Source organism: Patiria miniata, unplaced genomic scaffold (genome assembly GCF_015706575.1).
Source record: "Patiria miniata isolate m_02_andy unplaced genomic scaffold, ASM1570657v1 HiC_scaffold_30, whole genome shotgun sequence".
NCBI lineage: Eukaryota > Metazoa > Echinodermata > Asteroidea > Valvatida > Asterinidae > Patiria > Patiria miniata.
Window position 1 is genome coordinate 7844374 of NW_024037070.1, and position 19877 is coordinate 7864250.

The window sequence follows — 19877 nt, forward strand, 5'->3', positions numbered from 1 at the left end:
AAGAGGGCCTTACCACCAACACAAAGTCTGAAGTAAAACCAGGAAAATTCCCTATTTTTACTTGTATGCCTTTGATTTGGAGTGAATCTGCATGATGTTGTTACATTAGACGATCAGTACAATCAGCGATTTTATTTTCACAACAGTTTCCCTTTGAGCACATTTGAGCAATCAGCTGCATGCACTGCGCGCGTGAGACAAAATTTCAAGTCGCCTGACGGGTCCTCTTACAAAGAACTGTGGGTAATTACATGTGCGAAATCCATCATGGCGCCGATTTCGTGATGGATCCGCAAATTTTCCCTAACTTTTAGCACAACGATATGCGCTTTAATTCTTAATTTCTAGATTCTAATTGATACTTGACATGCTCGTGTAGAACTTAAGGTTCGTTTCAAATCAGTTTCATTTTAATTGTTTGGGCAGAATCACAGAATGCACACTCGCAATACTCGCACAGTTTGATCGTGCACTCATGATTGCACCGGTTCATAGGCATAACGTTACACTTACATGTACATGTACCATTGCCAACCATGTGTGCGCGCGTAGGATAACGTACACATGTACATTGCAAGGCCAATGCCTCTGGCCTCCCTCAGTGCAGTGGTGGTTCAGCTAGTGTTTGTTCATGCACGCGACCCACGCGCTACCTACTTCACATGACACAAATGATCCATGCCACGGTGGCAATCATAGACATGCACAACTTGTTATGTTACTTGTTAGACAGCCGACTGTTTTTGTTTTTGTGTGGAAAACCTCTTGAGAAAAGACTTGAGAAAATGTTTTCTTGCATGCCATGATGCTTGATAGGCATGATGAATTGATAGTCATATTATTATTAAAATTTGAATTTAACCACATTTACCTTGTCCTGGACATCCTGCTGAACATACATAAATAATTAAGAAGAACCCACGAGTACGAGGCTGTTTGGGTTGCGATCGAATGGATTTGTTTGAAAATAAAATATTTCAGAAAATCTTCTTTTTTTTACCATGAAAAACTAAAAGACGTTTAATTTATTGATTTTAATCTCACCTTGTCACTCAGTTGCAGTTATGGCGTACATTCAGTCGGTATTAAAGTTGACGTACATGACATAGTCGCTATCTGCTTGAAATTCCTACAGTACCCTCTTTGTGAAATTAAGAGAAGCTGGCAGTTCAGTTGCAACCATTTTATGTTAATTGCTTGTGCAATCTAATTGCTTTGCTTTCTTTATGATCAGATGTACTATTCATGCTATTTCAAACTTTTTATTCTTGAAGGTATCCAGAATCTGAGATTGGAGAAAAGGTCGTTCTTCAAGAGATGGAATCTGAAGAGGAGGAGCAGATTGCCTCACCTAACGAAGACTCTGATTCTAGGGAGGCAAGTCCTGCTGGGAGTTTCCATGAAGAAAGGTCTGGGGGAGACTTCATTCCGGACCTTGAAGGACTTCAGGACGATGACCAACTATTGGTTCTGACCGAGGACCCAGAAAGTCCCGCTTCTCCGGGTGCATGGAGTAATGGAGATGAACTTGAAGTTGTGCAGGACCCAGAAAGTCCTGCTTCTCTGAGTAACAGAGATGAACTTGAAGATGTGGAGGACCCAGAAAGTCCTGCTTCTCCGAGTAACAGAGATGAACTTGAAGATGTGGAGGAGGTAACATACCAGCGTGGACCACACACTCCTAGCGACAATGAAGGAGAGCTGATGACCCCTAAGAGTCCCAGTAATAACTCGGCAGGAAGCAGCAGCGAGGAAGAAAATGAGGGGTCAGAAGGGAACTCAGCCGATGAGAGAGAGGCCGATATCGAAAGTCCTGTGCAAAAAGGTGTTGGAGAAGCTATGTGCAGTCCCATGACAGTGAGTGACGAAGGGGAAAGTGATGGTGAAAATGAAGACACAGCAGGACAACCTGAAGAAACCATGGAAGGAATTACAGAAGGAGACGAATCAGGAAGACTTGAGAGAGGGGAGGCTGATGTTGAAGGAAGGGAAGAGAAGGAATCTCGTCAAGAGATGGATGATGATACCAGGGATGATGGAGATAACGGAGAGAGAGGAGAAGACAGTATTGAGAAAGAGGGAGTGACCCCATCTGAGGATGGGGATGTATCAAGTTTTCCGAGAACTAAGGCAAGCCCTGAAATTGACGACTCCCCAGAAGTTGCAAATGATGAGGATCAAGAGGTTGATAACTCAAGTAATGAGGAACATGAACAACCTGTCTACGGAGCAGTTGTGGATCGCGAAGAGGAAGCTGAACAGTCTGTGCAGGAAACAGATCAGCATCAACCGCCAAGTCCGGCCGAGATGCTGGGATCCGATCGTCAGTCACCCGTTGTGGAACTGGTCGAACAGACTCGGGCTGTTAGCTTAGATAGTGCAAGGGATCAGGAGACAGAACATGCGGAGAAGGCAGAGACCTTGCCGTCGATCAATCAAGACCTATCATCTGTGGATGAGGCACAGGGTAGATTAGACCAGAACGTAATAAAGGAGGCGAATGCAGGGGATAATGATGCGTGTAGCGACACGCCTCCGGACAATGTCTCAGAAACGTGTGCTGCTGACAAGCAGGACATCCCTGCAGCTAGCTCAGGAAGCAACAACATTAATGCTGCACAAGGGGATCTTGACGTGGAGGAAGGAAATGACCAGGACAGTTCTTCAAATCTCCACGTCACCTGCAGCAAAGCTGATAACAAAAGTGAACCCCCAGATAAAGAGGCTTGCCTGGAGAGAGAAACTGGCAGCACAAGTCCTGATCAGCTAATAGCCCATGCGGCTTCCGATTCCGTTGAAAATGTTATGCAAAAATCCCCCAGTATGCCTGACCAGTCAGTGCTGACTGACCAATCGGTGGAGGAAACTGGCCAAACACTAGCAGCTGCCCCCGTAAAGGACCAATCAGAAAAGGCTGCCACATCTGGACCCAGCCAATCAGAGATGCTGGATGTTCATCACATTGACGACCACGCAGATGAGCTGGACTATGAGGAGGATGTGGAGGACCATGAGAAGATTGGCAAAGATGGGAAGGAGGAGGGAGAAGATGGCATTGATGCAGAAGAAGGTGAAGAAGATGACGAAGGTGAACTGGAAGACGTAAGTCCCGCAGGATGTGCACACTTTTTCATCCATTGCAGAAATATGGTTGTGTACAATGTAAAAGGCAAGATGCATCTGAATTGATGCCTTTGAAATTAAAGTACAAAGACGGTGCCGTTTTTTTTCCAGGGAAAATACTGCCGGTATAGTGTACTTAACCAGTTGGCGCCGGAGGCCGTGTATACTTGCAAAAGTTTTGCGATATTTGGATGGAACGGATGACAGATAAACACGCAGGGAGCAAGGCCAAAAATATCTATCAGCGACCAGCTCACAGAGAGCGAGGCCAGAAATATGGGAAAGATTTCCATATACGAAGTTCACTCAACACCCTGTGTACAAACCCTATGAGATTGGACTGAAAAATTCTAAGTGTTTTCTAAGAAAATGCTTGTATTTTCTCACTGCTCAAATTGACTTTGATGACATGAAATTGCTATCTGGGGGCTTGTTAGTCAATACAGAGGAAAATTAGTGAACTTCTTATATGGAAATCTTTCCTAAGACTGGTGACGGATATTTGTTTCCCTTCATCTTGCCACTTATTTTTAATGCACAGGATGAGGACATGGAAGAAGGAGAAGTCAAGGAACCAGGCAGCAGGAGGCCATTTGTGAAGAAAGTCTGCCGCTTCTACAATGAGGGGAAGTGCACGTGGGGGTCCAACTGTCGATTTGTGCACCCCGGTGTGAACGATAAAGGTAACAAGAGCTAACTTCTTGCCAGTGTAGGATGCTTAAAATGTACTAGTTACCTCTGTCTCATCAGGCCTGTACCCAAGACATACGAGCTTAACCCTCCTACTCCTAGTCTTTAACCCTAACCCACCTCACTCCTCCAAAATCCTCCTGGCGGTTTTGGAGGATTCTAGAGGATTGAGGATGAATGGTGATTGAATCAAATGAGGATTCTGGAGGATTGAGGATGAATGGTGATTGAAGCACATGAGGATTTTGGAGGATTGAGGATGAATGGTGATTGAAGCACAAGAGGATTTTGGAGGATTGAGGATGAATGCATTTTGAGGCAGGACTGTCTGATGATTTTGAAGGATTTGGCGTTGGTTATCCTTCATTTAAACACGAGTGCAAAGTTTTGGGATGAGGAGGATTTTGGAGGATTGAGGATGAATGCATTTTGAGGCAGGACTGTCTGACAATTTTGAAAAATTTAGGCGGAGTTGCAAAAGTTTGGAAAATTTTGGAGGATTTTGGAGGATTGAGGATGGTTGTAAGCAACAAGGGCCTAGGGGGTTAGGGTTAACCCTCAAACAGTGTTCCTTTTTTGTTCACCTCACTTTTGCCTCACTTGCGGCACCCTTTGAAGTAATTGACCTATCGCTGTGTGCGAATTAGCCACGCCCCTTAGACAACCCTTTGGACTTTTTGTACGCTAAGTTTTGTTTGTCTCAGATTTGTCTCAGTTAAACTTATCTTCAATTTGCAGGGAATTATTCCATGATCGACCGACGGGAGCTTCATGAAGCCACAGCTAAACTGCTTGGTATCCCTCAAGCCCCTCCTGCAACAGCGGTAAGATGAAATGCAATGAAAAGGAACTCAAAGCTTATTTAATACTTACCACCCAGAATCTATGCAAATCAAACGCCTGGTTTTGCCATATTTTGATAGATTGATACCTGTCAAAACCATTCTCTTTATTGAATAGTTATTATAATATAGAATTATAAATCACACTTATCCATCAAATAGATGCTCACTGCAAGGTACATGTATATCATTAACCCTAACTCCCTAGGCCTTATTCATGTTATTGCTAGGATGTAGCCTCAATCCTGCAAAATCCTCCAGCAATCACTTCAATATGTTGAGGCAGAGGCAGTGACATCCTGGAGCAGTGCGGAGGATGTCAAGTATAATCAAGGACTAAATTTATGCAGGGCTGAGCATAAACAACACAAGGTCCAGCCCAAGACCTTGACACAGTGCGTCCTCCGATATCAGCAACGCACTTTTGCCATGTTACCTCAATCCTGCAAATTCCTCCAATTTGCAAAAAGGATTTTGGAGGATTTGGGATGGTTAGGGTTAACCAATAACCCCTGCTCATCGGAATTATGAAAACATGCAAATGACATCTCGGCTCTATAGGTGTGCCCGCAGCCACAGTGTTTTAAAACCACCTGTTTTTGTTTTCTTTTAAACGATCATTTTGGAAGGAATAATTTCACAGGGTATTTGTTGTTACCAGCCCTATCTTCACTTAGTGCAAGGCTTTCCCAAAAGGCGCGTTTTTGGGTAATTAAAAAATGCACACATTTGCCTAGTTATTTGAAAACATTGTTTATTGTTATTATTATGTTTTTGTTCTCTGTCAGCCGCCACGGGCCTTCTCACCTCCCCCTCCACCCCCAAGCGAGCCGGTGGCAGAGTCCGCATGGGAACGAGGCCTACGACACGCCAAGGAAGTACGTATACTACTCTGCTCATGAGGGCCTTTGTTTTGTGATATCAAACATAGTTAAATCAGCAGTTAACGCGCGACTTTTTATCACAAATATTTGTTCACAAACTTTTTTTACAATTTGCATGGGGACACTCAGTGGGGGTAATGACAAGTTGAATGGAGTGTCTGTGGGGAAAAAAACCTGCAAACAAGACTTGCTTGCAGATTGAAAAGTGTATTTAGTCACTGATCTCGGGTTTTTTCTGGGTTTTGGGAAGCACGAGGTTGACCCCAAATCAATGGTGGACTTGAAATTGCTCAGGCATGAATCAATATAAAACAATTGAATGCTCAAGCAGTTATGGGTGCTACAGTGATGTTTAGTTAACTTGACTTCTTACTGACAATCGTGTCATTATCTTTCTTAGTTTATACATATTCTTTGCAAATAAAATAGCTCACTTTGTGATATTTAATATGCTGTGAAAGGTTTTTGTTAGAGGACGGCTTCATCAGAGAGTTGTGCTATTAGTAAATCTTTTGACGCACAGCATACTTTTAAAAACTGTAAAGGGTCGTACTTTGAAGGCGTGTTGGAGTTGGCTGGTTTTCAAAATCATCATGCGAAGACTGAAATTGAAGCTCGGAGAATTGCAATCGGCTACATCAGAGAATCGATTCCCCCAAAAAAGTGGAATCGCAATTCGGATTCCGAATTTTTGAATCGATTTGATTCGATTCCGGCATGGATTTGCCCAAGCCTACTACATTATTTATTATTCTATTTATTGGCGATGCTTTTCTTCAATTTTTTTTTTCAGTTACGACTTAGTTATTTAACTGACTGATTTATCACTAGTTAGGAATTTTCGGCACGCTCTTTTACCTTCTGCAAAGAAGCCTTCATTTCTCAACATTTGGTGTTCAATTAATTGAACTGAAAAATATTAGACTGAATAAACCAACACATCTTTTGTTGCAGGCCTATTCTCCATCATGAAACTTGTCTTTAACAAATCGTTTGTCAATATCAGATGTTAAAAGTATGCAAATTAAGGTCTTGTTGAATTTAATTGAATTGTATCTGTTAATAGAAACAGCCATTATGTAAGAGTGCGCATTTATCAGCACACATTTGCTAAATTATGACACTGTTTGAAATTTGCAGATTCGTAAGAAAGCTATGATGCGCAAAGAACAGGATCACAACTTTGAGGAGAAGAGAATGCTGGGCGGCATTCCTTATGAAGAAGAGAGAGACTATGATAAGGAGAATGACTTCACGCTGCCTCAGGGCAATGCAAACTATGAGGAGTTTTATGGGTGAGTACAACATAAACCTAACGATCCCCGTCGAGTCAAACTCTAACACCAGGGTTTTGTTGGAATCTGTTGGGATGAGTACTGCACTAGTAAACTGACTGTGCTTTACGTGGGTGGGGTTAGGCATACCACAATAAACAGAGTCCAACTCTTTATGTGCACAGTGTACCATATGGTAATTTGTGCATTTTGTTCGTTTGAAGCAACAAAAAGAAGGGTACTGAACAACTAACCTGATGAAGTTTCAGCTCAGCTTCAGCTGTACATTTTGAGATAAACAACATTCTACGATCTCAATTTCAAATCAAAAGTTGCCGAATCATGTTTTGAATTGGGTCTGAATTCAGCGTCCGAGACACGTTCTCACTGAGCCGATTGCAGCTACGCATTGTCACACGTTGTCAGGAAATCGTAGAGAATTGTGAATCCTGGTTGAAAATCGTAATCTTTTCCAAATATTTCTAAGTCACCAGAACCTAAAACTCATCCCACGAGACACAACATGTCATGCTCAGCTTTTTGGTAACATTTTAGTGTACACGTTTTTCCGCGGCAGTTTCAGCATAGTTGATGATGAAGCGCCCCCTAACGACAACAGAGACAGTTTCTTCCAGCAGCAGTTCGAGGTGTATAATGCCCAGTATCAACGGCGAGAGCCCCCTCAGCAGTATGACTACCGCAGGGTGAGCTTGACCTAATCTTCATACTGCTTGTTGAGAAATTTGGCCGTTGTTCAGTTAAAAGCCAGAGCATTTTCTTAAGGGATCGTCTTTTCTGCCCTGATTTCGATCCATGGTTATTTGGCTTATTTACTTACTCTTTGACTAAGATTTTTTTTTACTGAGGTGAATAAATCAACTTGTCCCTTGTTGACTTCATTTTGAAGTGATACGTCTCCTCACCTGACACAGATAAAGGGTTAACCTTAACTACTGACTATAGCCTCTGTGTGCAAACAAGAGAGGGCGCTTTTTGACCGCTTTTGACAGCTCCAGTGGGGGGACAGGTGCGTGTACTGGTTCGCAGCATATGGCGCGAAATACGCACCGCCAATTCTATTCTGAATGTCCACGAAGCCATCGTGTCTTTGCGTGAGCATTAGTTGTCGGCATTGCGTTCGAATGTGTCTCCATTGCGTGGTTTAACCCTAACTCCCTAGGCATTTTTGCTAGGATGTAGCCTCAATCCTGCAAAGTCCTCTATTTGGCCTCATGGAAAAATAGCACATAGCCTCAATCCTGCAAATTCCTCCATTATTTCTTGAATGTGGTCCTTGGAGGGGTGACCACTGCCTCAATCCTGCAAAATCCTCCGGCTATGAATGTCTATATGTCGAGGCAGAGGCAGTGACATCTTGGAGCAGTTCGGAGGATTTCAAGTATAATCAAGCGTAAACAACACAAGGTCCGGCCCAAGACCTTGACACAGTGCGTCCTCCGAAATCAGTAGCGCACTTTGCCATGTAACCTCAATCCTGCAAATTCCTCCAATTTGCAAAAAGGCTTTTGGAGGATTTGGGATGGTTAAGGTTATTTATCCACAACCTTCTTTGCAGATTCCATTAGGATCTAAGGGTTGCAGAATGAATCACTTGCAATGCACCAGTGTTCATTATCTGATGTGCACTGTGCCAGATTTTCTAGTGGAAATTGCCGTACTTTGGAATTGAAAACTTTGCTTTATATTTTCAGCCTGGGAAAGACAGGCAGTGGCAAGAGGAACGTGAGGAAATGGAACGCAGGGACATGGCCCGGCAGCGCCAACGGGAGATCAACCGTATGCGGGAGCGTCCGCGGGACATCATGCGGGACAGGCGCTCCCCGCCCCGCCCGCTATCCAGGGAAAGGCCCCCACCAGGCAACAGTCGAACAATCAGGGAGGACTTTGACCGGCCGCTGCGAGAAGAGCGTAGACGGAAGGAGATAGGACCGGCTCCGGGGCACGGCGGCCGGCCCGCTGATGCCTGGCAGGACCCCTGGGCGCGGTCCCGTTCACCGAAAGCCAATGCAAGGGCGGCTGGACGGAGGCGACGGTCGTACTCCTATTCCTCAGACTCTTTCAGTGATTCCTCATTGTAAGATTTATTTGTTCTATTCGTAGTGAGATAACTCCAAAAGTATTCCAGAATACATTTGTTTAAGTAATTAGAGACCAGTTGGTCATTAACTAATTTTTTTGGCACATTTAGTCTATACTTAAAAGCCTTCGTACTCAGACCACAATGTCTTGTTTCTCAGACATAATTCCTTCTGTACCAGGTAGTTCTTCTTTACCATTTTGAATTTGGGGGGGGGAAAAAGGTCTCATTATAACACTGATCAACAGCTCATACATCACAAACTGCTTGCTCAGACGTAAGTAACAAGTAAAAATCCCATTTCAGCTCTCATGTGAATTGTATGAATTGCTTTACTAAGCTTGGAATGCAGACACGGTCTGCATTTCCAAGCTCAGACAGAGCACATCCAAGCATTGACAGAGCACATGTATTGATTTACATCCATTCTCGTTTGGATAAATATGGTAAATGGCTGGATGTCAGTTGTCTGACTTCACTTACACTCTGTGATGTTGTTTTTTTGTTCCCTTGTAGTTCTTCAAGATCTCGATCCCGTTCCCACTCATCTTACTCCTCGAGCAGCCGATCCTCCTCAGGCAGCTCCTTCAGTCGCTCCTCCTTCTCCCGCTCTCGCTCTCGGTCCTACTCCAGAAGCCGGAGCCGCTCACCCAGGCCTGGCCGTGGGGAGTTAACAGGCCGGGCCCGGCCTGGAATCGGGCGAGGAAGACCCTCTGCCCCTGTGGGTCGGTCTGGCCAGACGCAAGGGCCAGCCCAGCCGGGCAAGGCTGGGCCAGTCAGCGGACCAGGCAGAGGGGCTGCGTCGGGTCTCGGGAGAGGGACCACCGTGACTACAGGAAGTAGAGGGACTGCCAGTAACAAGCCAGCGTCAGCCAAAGGGCCTACCAGGTAAAACTCAATTTGTCAACTTGTGCAGCTGCTCGTTAATCAATCTGTTACATCTTAGTTTCTGTTTACAGAGAATATCTAACAAACATATTTTTGCTCAAAATATCATAAATGTTGCTTTTTTTTGGCAGCTTGTCTTTCCCTTTTTACTTGCGTTCCAGAAAATAACGAAATGAATCAAGTACCACAACTTCAGATTTGACTACAAAAACTGAAATTACTGCGCACAATTGTCCGTTTCCTTATTGAAAATAAGAATTCCAGGCTGTTGGAGAATATTGATCTAAACATGTCAGACAGTGCATCAGTGCCAATAAAGTGACAATGTCCATGTGACAGTGTATGTGTTATCATGCAAATAATGGTTTGACATAAATACAATAATGACATACACAGCGACTACCAATGAGGTTTTATTTGAAGACCAAGATATTTTTTTCTTAAACCTCATCTTCATCTCCACTAGCCTCAGGTTTGGACATCATCTTCATGATTTTCCTACCATTGTTGTTCCATTTTCTTTAAAACAGAAACATCAAGTCTTATGTGAGACCAATTTTTTGCAGTAATTTCTTTCCGTTCCTCCATTCTAAACATCTAAAAAAGTGATTTTTGAACCGGAAATCAAGTCAAAACCAGAGACAAAAGGTGAAGCGAAGAATCTGTGTACAGTGACCACTCATTTGGCCGGTGCCCTGCAGTCTTCTCATAACCCGTGGCTCTAAACCCACTAACCCCTTTGTTCCCTGCAGTGACACCAGTCTGCCCATTAAGAGACCCGCCCTGGCCACGCCTCCCCTGGCCAAACCCTCCCTGGCGGCCAAGGCCACGCCTTCCAGGGCCCCGCCTACCAAGGCTGTGCCCCAGCCCAAGGGGGTTGGCGAGCTCGCTAGGCGGGTGCAACCAGAACTCAGTAGACCGCACACTGCGTGAGTTGAATGGGACAAAATGTGCATGGATTGTGTGCATGCTTATGGTCTTGTGCTGACAATATTATGTGCCACTGCATCCCATAGGATTATCTGCTTGCGTGCCTTGACAGAATATTTTTTTCAGGATTTCAAACTTTTTTTTATGTTAACTTCTTGGTACATCTTGAAATGCCCGTAACCCATCGAAAAGTGTGTTCCAAGTGAATTCCCTCCCTTTTTGCCTGCATTCTTGCACCTCTTTTTTATGTTTTATGAATTCCTTTTCACCCAATAAGCATTTCTTTATTGGTAATTTGCGAATTTCTCTAAAACAACATATTTTTAAATTTTGACTGAGTGAAGCTGGTTTACACATTTATTTGCTGCTCCGTGTTCGTGAAATGATTGCTTGCTTTGCTTGAAATTGTTTGGTGGTGTAAATGTACTTCAGTCTGTGCGTGTTTTGCTGCAAGGAATTGCATCTTTTTACTAGCTGATGCTGGTGTGGTTTTAGTGTGGATAATGCACTGTTGTCTGCATGCATTCTCTCCTGAAATTCTTAACCCTTTGACGCCGGGTGACGGCTATAGACGCAGCTCGATGAAAGCTGATAAGCCGGGAGACCACTATAACCGCATACCTGCTGCATACCTAGTTGCATTCATTCATAGTCACCGGCCAAATGTGAGCCATGAGCATCTTGCTTGGCGGATACTGGCGTCTTATAAATGTACATTATCATTTTTATTATGAATTCTTGCACATACACATTCCATGCAAAGTTTAGCTGTCTGTAGCTGACCAATACCGGCGTTAAGGGGTTAAAATAATTCATTCCTCAGCGGGCGTTATGCACAAGCACACTTTTCTTCATGCTCATATGCCACAGAATGCTGCATTCTTTTATATTAACCCTCCTATGCGTACATACATTCTGTGCCAAGTTGTCCTTTACGTCAAAATCAATCAAGTGACTGTTTTCAACAGTTAAGAGCTCCCAGCCTACATAAAGCAGGACTGACTGGCTGTGACCGTTTATGTAACTTGATACAGCTATGCTTTGACTGTGGGTGATTGATAAGACAGCTGTGCTTAACAGTTGCCTGCTTTTGTCTGTTGACTGAACTTGTTTAGTCAAAGTGTTTGGCAGGAGAAGTGGATGGCGCCTTTGAGGAATCCTTGGTTTCATTACCAGAAATCATTAACCCTTTTATGCAAACATACACTCTCTGTCAAGTTGTCCTTTTGGTAAAATTAATCAAGTGACTGTTTTCAAGAGTTAAGAGCTCCCAGCCTACATAAAGCAGGACTGACTGGCTGTGACCGTTTATGTGACTTGATACAGCTATGCTTTGACTGTGGGTGATTGATAAGACAGCTGTGCTTGCCAGTTTCCTGCTTTTGTGTGTTGACTGAAATTGACTAGTCAGAGTGTTTGCTGAAAATATGGTCTGACTGTTCGTGATGCGCCTGTGTTAAAGACACGGCAGGGGAAATTGATGGAGTTTTTGACTGTCTGTGACTGTCAACACAGTAGGAGAATTAACGAACCTTGCTTTTGAACTAGCTGTCATATGTGCGTGTTAGAACGCTGGTTGTATACATGCAGCTATGACCTTTGCTGTTTCTGCAGACTAAAGCGCACACTGTGCAATGCACAGTTTCAGTGCCTGTTCCGTTGGTCATGGAATTGCTCCTCACTTAACATTCCCCATGTTCAAACTGTCAACAGAGTTTCCAGTGTCATGGAAAAAAATCCCGGAAAATCCCGGAATTTTAAGTAGAGCTATCATGGAAAGTCGTGGAATTTTGTTATTTTGCAAGGTGGCACGGAAAGTTGATCCATGAAGGAAAAGTCATCGATTGTCATTTTTAAGATTTCTGTTCAAACCCTTTATCAAGTCAGGTTTGTTTTTTTGCTTCCCCCTCCCCTCCCCCTCCCCTCCCCCTACCCAAAGGTTGCTGTAATGAAAAACTGTGACTATTACTTCTTTGAGCTAATTCATGGCTGGCTCTTTGACCCCTTCCACTGTTTTGGGTCTGTTTTTGGGTCTAAAAGAAGAGTTTGGGTTATTCTTTTCTCAGACCGCCAACACAACAGAAGAAACCAGGCAGTGTTGGTCCGTCAGATAAGAGAGCCATAGGTAGCAGGAAATCACCAGACGTTAGGAAAATGGTAAGAGAAATTAGCTTTTTTTCAGCTTTTTCCCTGACTTGCTGTGTACAAAGGTGTCGGAGATTTCCAAAGTTCAGCTTTTTTACACCTTTTTCAGCTGTTTTCAGCCATTTTTATCAGTGGTCACTCATACCCCTGTATTTACCGTTTAGTTTATTTTTATTTCTCGTATTTTCCACTTACTTAATTTTTTTATTACAAAAATAAAATTATTCTTTTTTTGCCTCCAGCCCCCTGGCAGGCAGATTCGCCCTCGGACCCGCAGCAGCAGCAGCAACAGCAGTTTCAGCAGTCGCAGCAGCCATTCCAGCTACAGTAGCCTGAGTCGCTCGCGCTCGCGCTCGGGCAGTCGCTCGCTCAGCTCCGTCTCTTCTTACTCCAGCATCTCCTCCAGCGAGAGTGACCTGTCGCTGCGACGACCGTCCACCATGAAGGGAATCGACGGGAAACGTCTGCCGCCAAACACCAAAATCCCCAAAGGTGAGGACGACATGAGACTGGGTCCTGTGACATGAGTCTTATTAAACACATTTTTAGAGCAGGGTTGAACACTGATGTAAAATATTCACGCCCATATGTGAAGACATAGACGGTGTCCTTCCATCTGATTTTTTGTTTATTCTTGAGGCAATCAAACTTACTGATAAAAACAAAATGTATATCATTAAGAACCATGTGTAATTGACAGTGAAGAACCAACTTAACTTCTTCTTTTTTAGGTATGCCTGGCGAAAAGGAGAAACCAAGGTCTTGCATGAATCTGAAATATGTATGCTTGAGATACATGTGCAGAATTATCACACGTTTCTCCTACTAATTGTCGGGAGGTCTTTTGTGCTCATCTTCGGCCTGCCTCCTGATGTATTCCTTAAATCTAAATTGTAAAGTTTGCTTGGGATGTATTGTTTATCCCTACAGTCGGCATTCCTGCACTTCAACCTCGGCTCAGCAAAGCACCCCCAGTGCCATCCAACAGGAGCTCCAAAACCCCAGCAGTGACCCAGGCAAAGTCATCCAAGCCCCCACCCAGCAGCAAGCCTCCACCCAGCAACAAGGCGCCACCCAGCAGCAAGGCTCCACCCAGCAGCAAGGCTCCACCCAGCAGCAAGGCTCCACCCAGCAGCAAGGCTCCACCCAGCAGCAAGGCGCCACCCAGCAGCAAGGCGCCACCCAGCACCAAGGCTCCACCCAGCAGCAAGGCTCCACCCAGCAGCAGGGCGCCGCCCAGCAGCAGGGCTCCACCCAGCAACAAGGCTCCATCCAGCAGCAAGGCACCACCCACGGTCAAGCCACCATCCAACAAACCGGCGCCTGTCAAAACAGCATCAACCAAGCCCCCTGCAAGCAGCAGCAGTAGTAAGCCCTCTAGCAAGCCTGCCTCTGCGCCTACCAAACCTCCAACCAGCAACAGCAGGCAGTCTCCCAGCAGAAGCAGCAAAGCAGTGCCCAGTAGCAAGACTGCGCAAGCACCGGCCAAAACGGCCCCGGCGCCGGCAAAGCAGAAGAGTGCTCCAAAACCAGCCGCCACCTCCAGAGACAAGGATAAAGAGAAGTCCAGATCGACGTCGGGGACTACGCCTAGTGCACCGTCAGGATCGTCCAGTGTGGCATCGGCAACACAGAGGTCAGAAATATTCACAGCTTGAAAGGGTTTTAAATTTGATGATGAGGTTTGTCAAGGGCAAACTGAACATTGAAAATGATGGAAATTTATTACCGATTCTGATGCAGGACTTGCCAGCTTCGGTTGGTTATGCGTTATATTCTCATTGCCAGTGGTCATGATGATAAGCTAGGTGTCAGCTTGGAAATAACCCCTTTTAGCTCATATGTATTTCATAAAACAAAGGCAACGTTTTACATACGTAAAAGGATAAACAACATTGGGTGTTTTTTTTTCATCAAGAAGTTTGAGTATGGGAATTTATGTTACTTTCACATGCACACAGACAACATAGCACCTCCGTGCCAGTTGCAGCAGCCCCACGGTCAAACACACTGAAAGTGACAGCCCACAAAGACATCAAGCTGACGCTGCTGAACAAGGTAAGAGGGTGCACCTTTATTGTTTCCTGGACATGCTCAGTAGGGAAAGAGCACTGGCCAAAATCTCATCCACAGTATATATGTGTCTTGGGGTCCATTGTTTGTGTGGCTTTTTGAAGATGAATTTACTCCAAAGTTTAATGCTGAAGGCGTGCAACCCTTCCTGAACTTGATGTGTACAGAATAAACCCTCCAGAAGAAAGCACATATGAAACAAAGCGTGGTGTCATTACATCTCTCTGGTTCATTGACTTGACTGTTTTGTCCTATCGCAACAGCCTGCAGCCGACCCCAAGAAGCGTTCCACTGATTCTCAGTCCAACCAGGCAAGCAAGAAGACGTCAGCTACTCCTGCACAGTCCAAGACCTCCACAGACAAGGGTAAGATCCAGGGTGGCATTCGCTGCCCAGTTTCATACTGGTATTCAAGAGTCACGCCGAACCAAATTATTCCCAAATTGTTTCCAAGTACATGAATGTTTGACAGTTGAATCAGTTAGGAGTGACTACGTCTAAAAGTCAATTGTTGGGGCCATTTGGAACAACTCCAGAGTCTAGTCAATGGAAATTAATACATACAGTTTACCTGTCTGAAACCAAAATCTATTTGTTGCCACTTGATTCAGTCCTGCTATGATTTGGTGTCGGCATGACTCAAGAACACCAACAGGAAACCAGTGTCACGTGACTTAAGAGAGGACTTGTGATGTGACATGTGATTGGCATGTGATGTGACATGTGATTGGCATGTGATTCACTTTGTGATGACTGTTCTTGAATTCAAGTTATATGAGGCGCTGTGCTCCAACGGTCACAGTGTTTGACTCGTGAGCTGTGGTACGTGGGTTTGAACCTTGATGGGGAACGTGGTGCTTGTGTTCTTTGGCAAGTCACTTGACTACAATTGCCTCTCTTCAGCCAGTAGTATAATGGGTACCTGTGAAGGTAGAGACCAAATTGCGCTGATCTTGAGCTGCTGCAGAAAAAAAGGTCTCATTCCTGATGAACAGGGATAATAATTGTGAAGTGCTTTGAAACCTTAGGTATAAAGCGCAATATGAGCACTACATTATTTTTATGTTATTATTAATTCATGTTTGTATAGGCATTCATATTTTGCATGATCAGGGTTGCTAATGCATGCCACTGTTTTTCATCTTTGACCATTAGATCGTAAGTCCACCAGACCTCCTGTCGCCAGCCCAACCACTGCCAAGAAGCCCACGACGTCTGGAGATGCTAACCGCAAGACCGGCGCGCCGGGCTACACCAGCAAGACCGCCCCCAAGCCGTCCACTGGTGACCGCAAGCGTCCATCCTCCCCAACCGCCCTGAAGGGACAGCCGCCCGCCAAAGTGCCTGCCCGGACCGCCCCTGCAACAGGAGCTGGCGCAAAGCCTACCACAGTGGCCGCGGCCGCGGCAGCCAACAAGCCTGCAGGTACTGCTAAGCCAGCGGGAAGCGCAGCACCCAAGAAGAGCACCACCGTGTCTCGTCGGGAAGAACTCTTGAAACAGTTGCGGGCTGTGGAGGACGCCATCGCTCGAAAGAAGGCCAAACTCAAGTAGAGCCTTGAATGGAATCACATTTTATATTTTTTTTGTCTTTTATTATAGCATTCAGCCTGTCATCTCACAGGGGCACAGTTTGCAAAATTACTCATTGAATTGATGATCAAGCTGTGACATTGTATCCCCACTAAGAAACAAATTGAGGTGGTCACAGACAAGTACTCTAATCTGGGAGTTGTTTCAGCCTCTGTAATTCATATGTATGATGTAATATCCCCAATGGCAGATGGCCCATTCGCACTGAACCACCAGCTCGTATTAAGGGCATCTTAGTTGCTGCTGTGTGATCTTGTCACACTGCCAGTGACCCCACTTTCATGTGTACTGTGATGGCAAAAGAACATGCCATAGCACAACATTTTAACAGAATCCCATCAGGTACCTTCGGGGTTTTAATTCTTGCAGTAGACTTGATACTGCCTTGCCTAAAGATGGCCCTGAAGATCAAATATATCACATCCAACACATGGTCATCACCAATGTTTCACTACTTTCCGACAAAATCTTGTTGCGTATTTCAAGAGGACGACAAGCATTTAACAAGCGTTTAACAGGAACTCATTTCTGTTCCTGAAAAATCAAAGATGCATTGGAAGCATTGTAGATACTTCTGCTTCTGCTGGGTACTACAACAATCTCAGCTACGGGATATGTAAGTTGCAGGTGCGTGGTGGCTAGCGGATGCTAGCCACTGCTTGACATATATGTCCAGTGGGCAACACTTATTGGGCCCTGTGCGCCAATGAAAGGGGGCGCCCTTTTACCTAGCAACGATGTCCCATGGGCGGGACATTTAGCTGATTGACGCGCACCGTTCCTCCTGTGTGCCGCACGCACACCAGGGGATTTGTACTATGTACACGCAGTGGTACGGCCGCGCGTCGCAGCAAAATTGCAGTCAGGCAAGATGGCGTCGATCGGTCACCCCCAACTGTACTTTCTTTGCCGGTGAGGGGGTACTTGTGAACAGAGCGGATAATGCTCATTTTCAGTTTGTTTCTTTTCCCGTATTCCAACCGCTACTCAGTAAAACAAATAATGTACAGTTTTGGTATTGATCAGGATTTAATATCAGAAATTAAGTGCGTTGTGTTTCCAACTGTTGTAGCAAACCCAACAAAAAAAAGGCAATTGTCTTATTCCCTTGTTTATTTGTCGTTCTTGTTTGGGACCTGCAATAAATAAGTAGCCGCAGTTGATGATTGCACATTTAGGCGGTGAACATTTCTCCCCAGTCAGAGCATCATATCCATTCTTTTATCCGTTTAATTGTGCAAGTGTTTTGTCAGTGTTGTAACCAAGTCATGTTTCACAAGTCAAGTCGAGTTGCAAGTCAATTTTTCCAGAGTCAAGTCAAGTCGCAAGCCAATATTTTCAAGTCCTTCTGAACTTGTTACGTCATAATACGCATGACACATGTACCGTATATTTAGTCAACAGTAGAAACGGAGCCAGTCTACATGTATGTGTTCGCGATGGTGTTTATTGAGGGAGCATCATGTAAGGAGAATTTCAAAACAAAATTTACAATTTGTCAATGTTTTTGTTCTCTGAAACACCTTATTTTCATTTAAAATAGTCTGAAAATGAATTTTGATTACAAATCTACAAACTTAAGGCCAACAAAAATAAGTCTCCGGTTTCTGGTATGCGCGCGTGTTGCCACAGCCATGCGCGTCGGCAAAATGAAAAAGTTTTTTTTCAATGAAAGATGATGTCTCAAAACCACCAAACTCACTGGTTTGACTGGAATCCTGCTGCTGCACAATTTTAACGTGTTTTTAGATTGGGTTATGATCGAGAATAAGCTTTATGTGGCCTCTCTGGACTCCCATATATTTGCACTAAGTTTAGTCGGGCACCATTTTGCAGTCATCCGCCGACTTTTGAAGCAAAAAAAAACAGGTAAAAAAAAAAAAAAAAGCTACGTCGCCGCACCACTTTTTGGGCAAGCTCCATACCAGAAACCCGAGACTTTTTTTTTGTGGCCTAATTCAATCATGTTGAATTTTTGCCATCAGACATTCACTTGACAAGCGTTTTTGTTGAATAGGAAGAATTCTTGCTACGCTTCAAATCCGTATCACGGAATGACGATAGTAGTAATTTTCCAGTCATTTAAGATGTCGCTTTCTCCATGCTTCTATACACTGATCAGTAGTGTGCAGTAAGGCAATGTGGTTCCTTGTTACACAACTGTAACCAATGGCACTGATCTCCATGGCATAAACCAGCATGCACCACAAATACCACCTTGATGATACCAGCACTTGCTGGACACCTACATGTAGCTCGCTTCAAGTACATCAGGTCCTTGCCGTTCTGTTAAAAATGATTTTTGCCTACGCCTGAAAGTTTGTGTTAATGTCAGCAAGTCAAATTTAGTCAAGTCAAGTCACAAACCATTTTCTTTCGAGTCAAAGTAAGTCACTTTTTTTTTTCAAGTTTATAAGTCAAGTCTCAAGTCAAAAACATAGCGACTCGAGTCGGACTCAAGTCCGAGTCAGCGACTCGAGTCAACAACTCTGTGTTTTGTTGTACAATTCCGATATTTTCCTGCTTTCTAATGTTGAACGTCAGCGACATTTTAACTACGTTATTGTGTCATTTTCTATTTAAATCCTTTTAAGGTTTGTGAGTTTGCAATGTGAACATTAATGATACAAAGTAACATATTTTCATCATGAGAGGTTTTTTGGCCTCTCTGCCGTACATGTAAGCCGTAGATAATTAAAAATATTAAAACAAGAATGGCCCAGCTCTACCAATTCTATTACTTTATGTTTCAATATCAATTTTAATGTAAATACATGTAGTTTCTTGTTGGGGCAATGAATGCACACACTTTTGTATGCAAATCTTGTGAGGTAATTTTTTAGTGTTGAATATGATAAACTAGTTTCTTTTAATAATAATTAGCATTGCTTTTGCCTTTACGGTCAGATTTTTCTTTCCATGGAGTCGGAATTCAGTTTGAAAAAAAAAAAACCTGCATATGTGCACAATACATTTCAATATTGGTGTATTAATTAATGTTGTTAAGCGTTATTAATATAGCCGTAATTTTGTACTAGACAATTTTTCTCTGTCATCCCATTGTCAGCTTGTCAAGATGATCAGTCCTTTTTTATATGTGCATCGTATTTAAATACATTAAATGCCTGGGCTGTTTTTCGGAACTGACAGTCATTAATTTTTAATTGATTTCTGTCTAGTTTGAATGTAGATTAGTAGTCGTTGATGACATCTGTACAGGGGGACATGGTTTGCTTGATTGCTTTGTACAGTGGGTTTGATAATTGTGCAGAATGGGAAACAAGTGCAGATTGGATGTTCAACATTATCCATTTTTGACGGGCAAATTGTCACAGAGT

The 19877-nt window shown here is 43.9% G+C and overlaps 1 protein-coding gene across 2 annotated transcripts; it reads left to right on the top strand.

Annotated features, from left to right (window-relative positions):
- Nucleotides 1–249: 249 nt before the first annotated feature.
- Nucleotides 250–17320, top strand: LOC119739535 (zinc finger CCCH domain-containing protein 18-like). 2 transcript variants are annotated; one of them, XM_038214510.1, is made up of 16 exons: nucleotides 250–387; nucleotides 1275–3102; nucleotides 3665–3806; nucleotides 4552–4637; nucleotides 5444–5533; nucleotides 6680–6834; nucleotides 7391–7517; nucleotides 8526–8908; nucleotides 9428–9799; nucleotides 10552–10728; nucleotides 12796–12886; nucleotides 13117–13366; nucleotides 13805–14510; nucleotides 14836–14932; nucleotides 15211–15313; nucleotides 16103–17320. In XM_038214510.1, exons 2-16 carry the CDS (start codon nucleotides 1318–1320, stop codon nucleotides 16498–16500), a joined length of 4962 nt encoding a protein of 1653 aa, XP_038070438.1. In that variant the 5' UTR covers nucleotides 250–387; nucleotides 1275–1317; the 3' UTR covers nucleotides 16501–17320. The 2 variants fall into 2 exon arrangements, with proteins under 2 accessions (XP_038070438.1, XP_038070439.1); XM_038214511.1 differs by lacking the exon at nucleotides 10552–10728.
- The last annotated feature ends 2557 nt before the right edge of the window (nucleotides 17321–19877 follow it).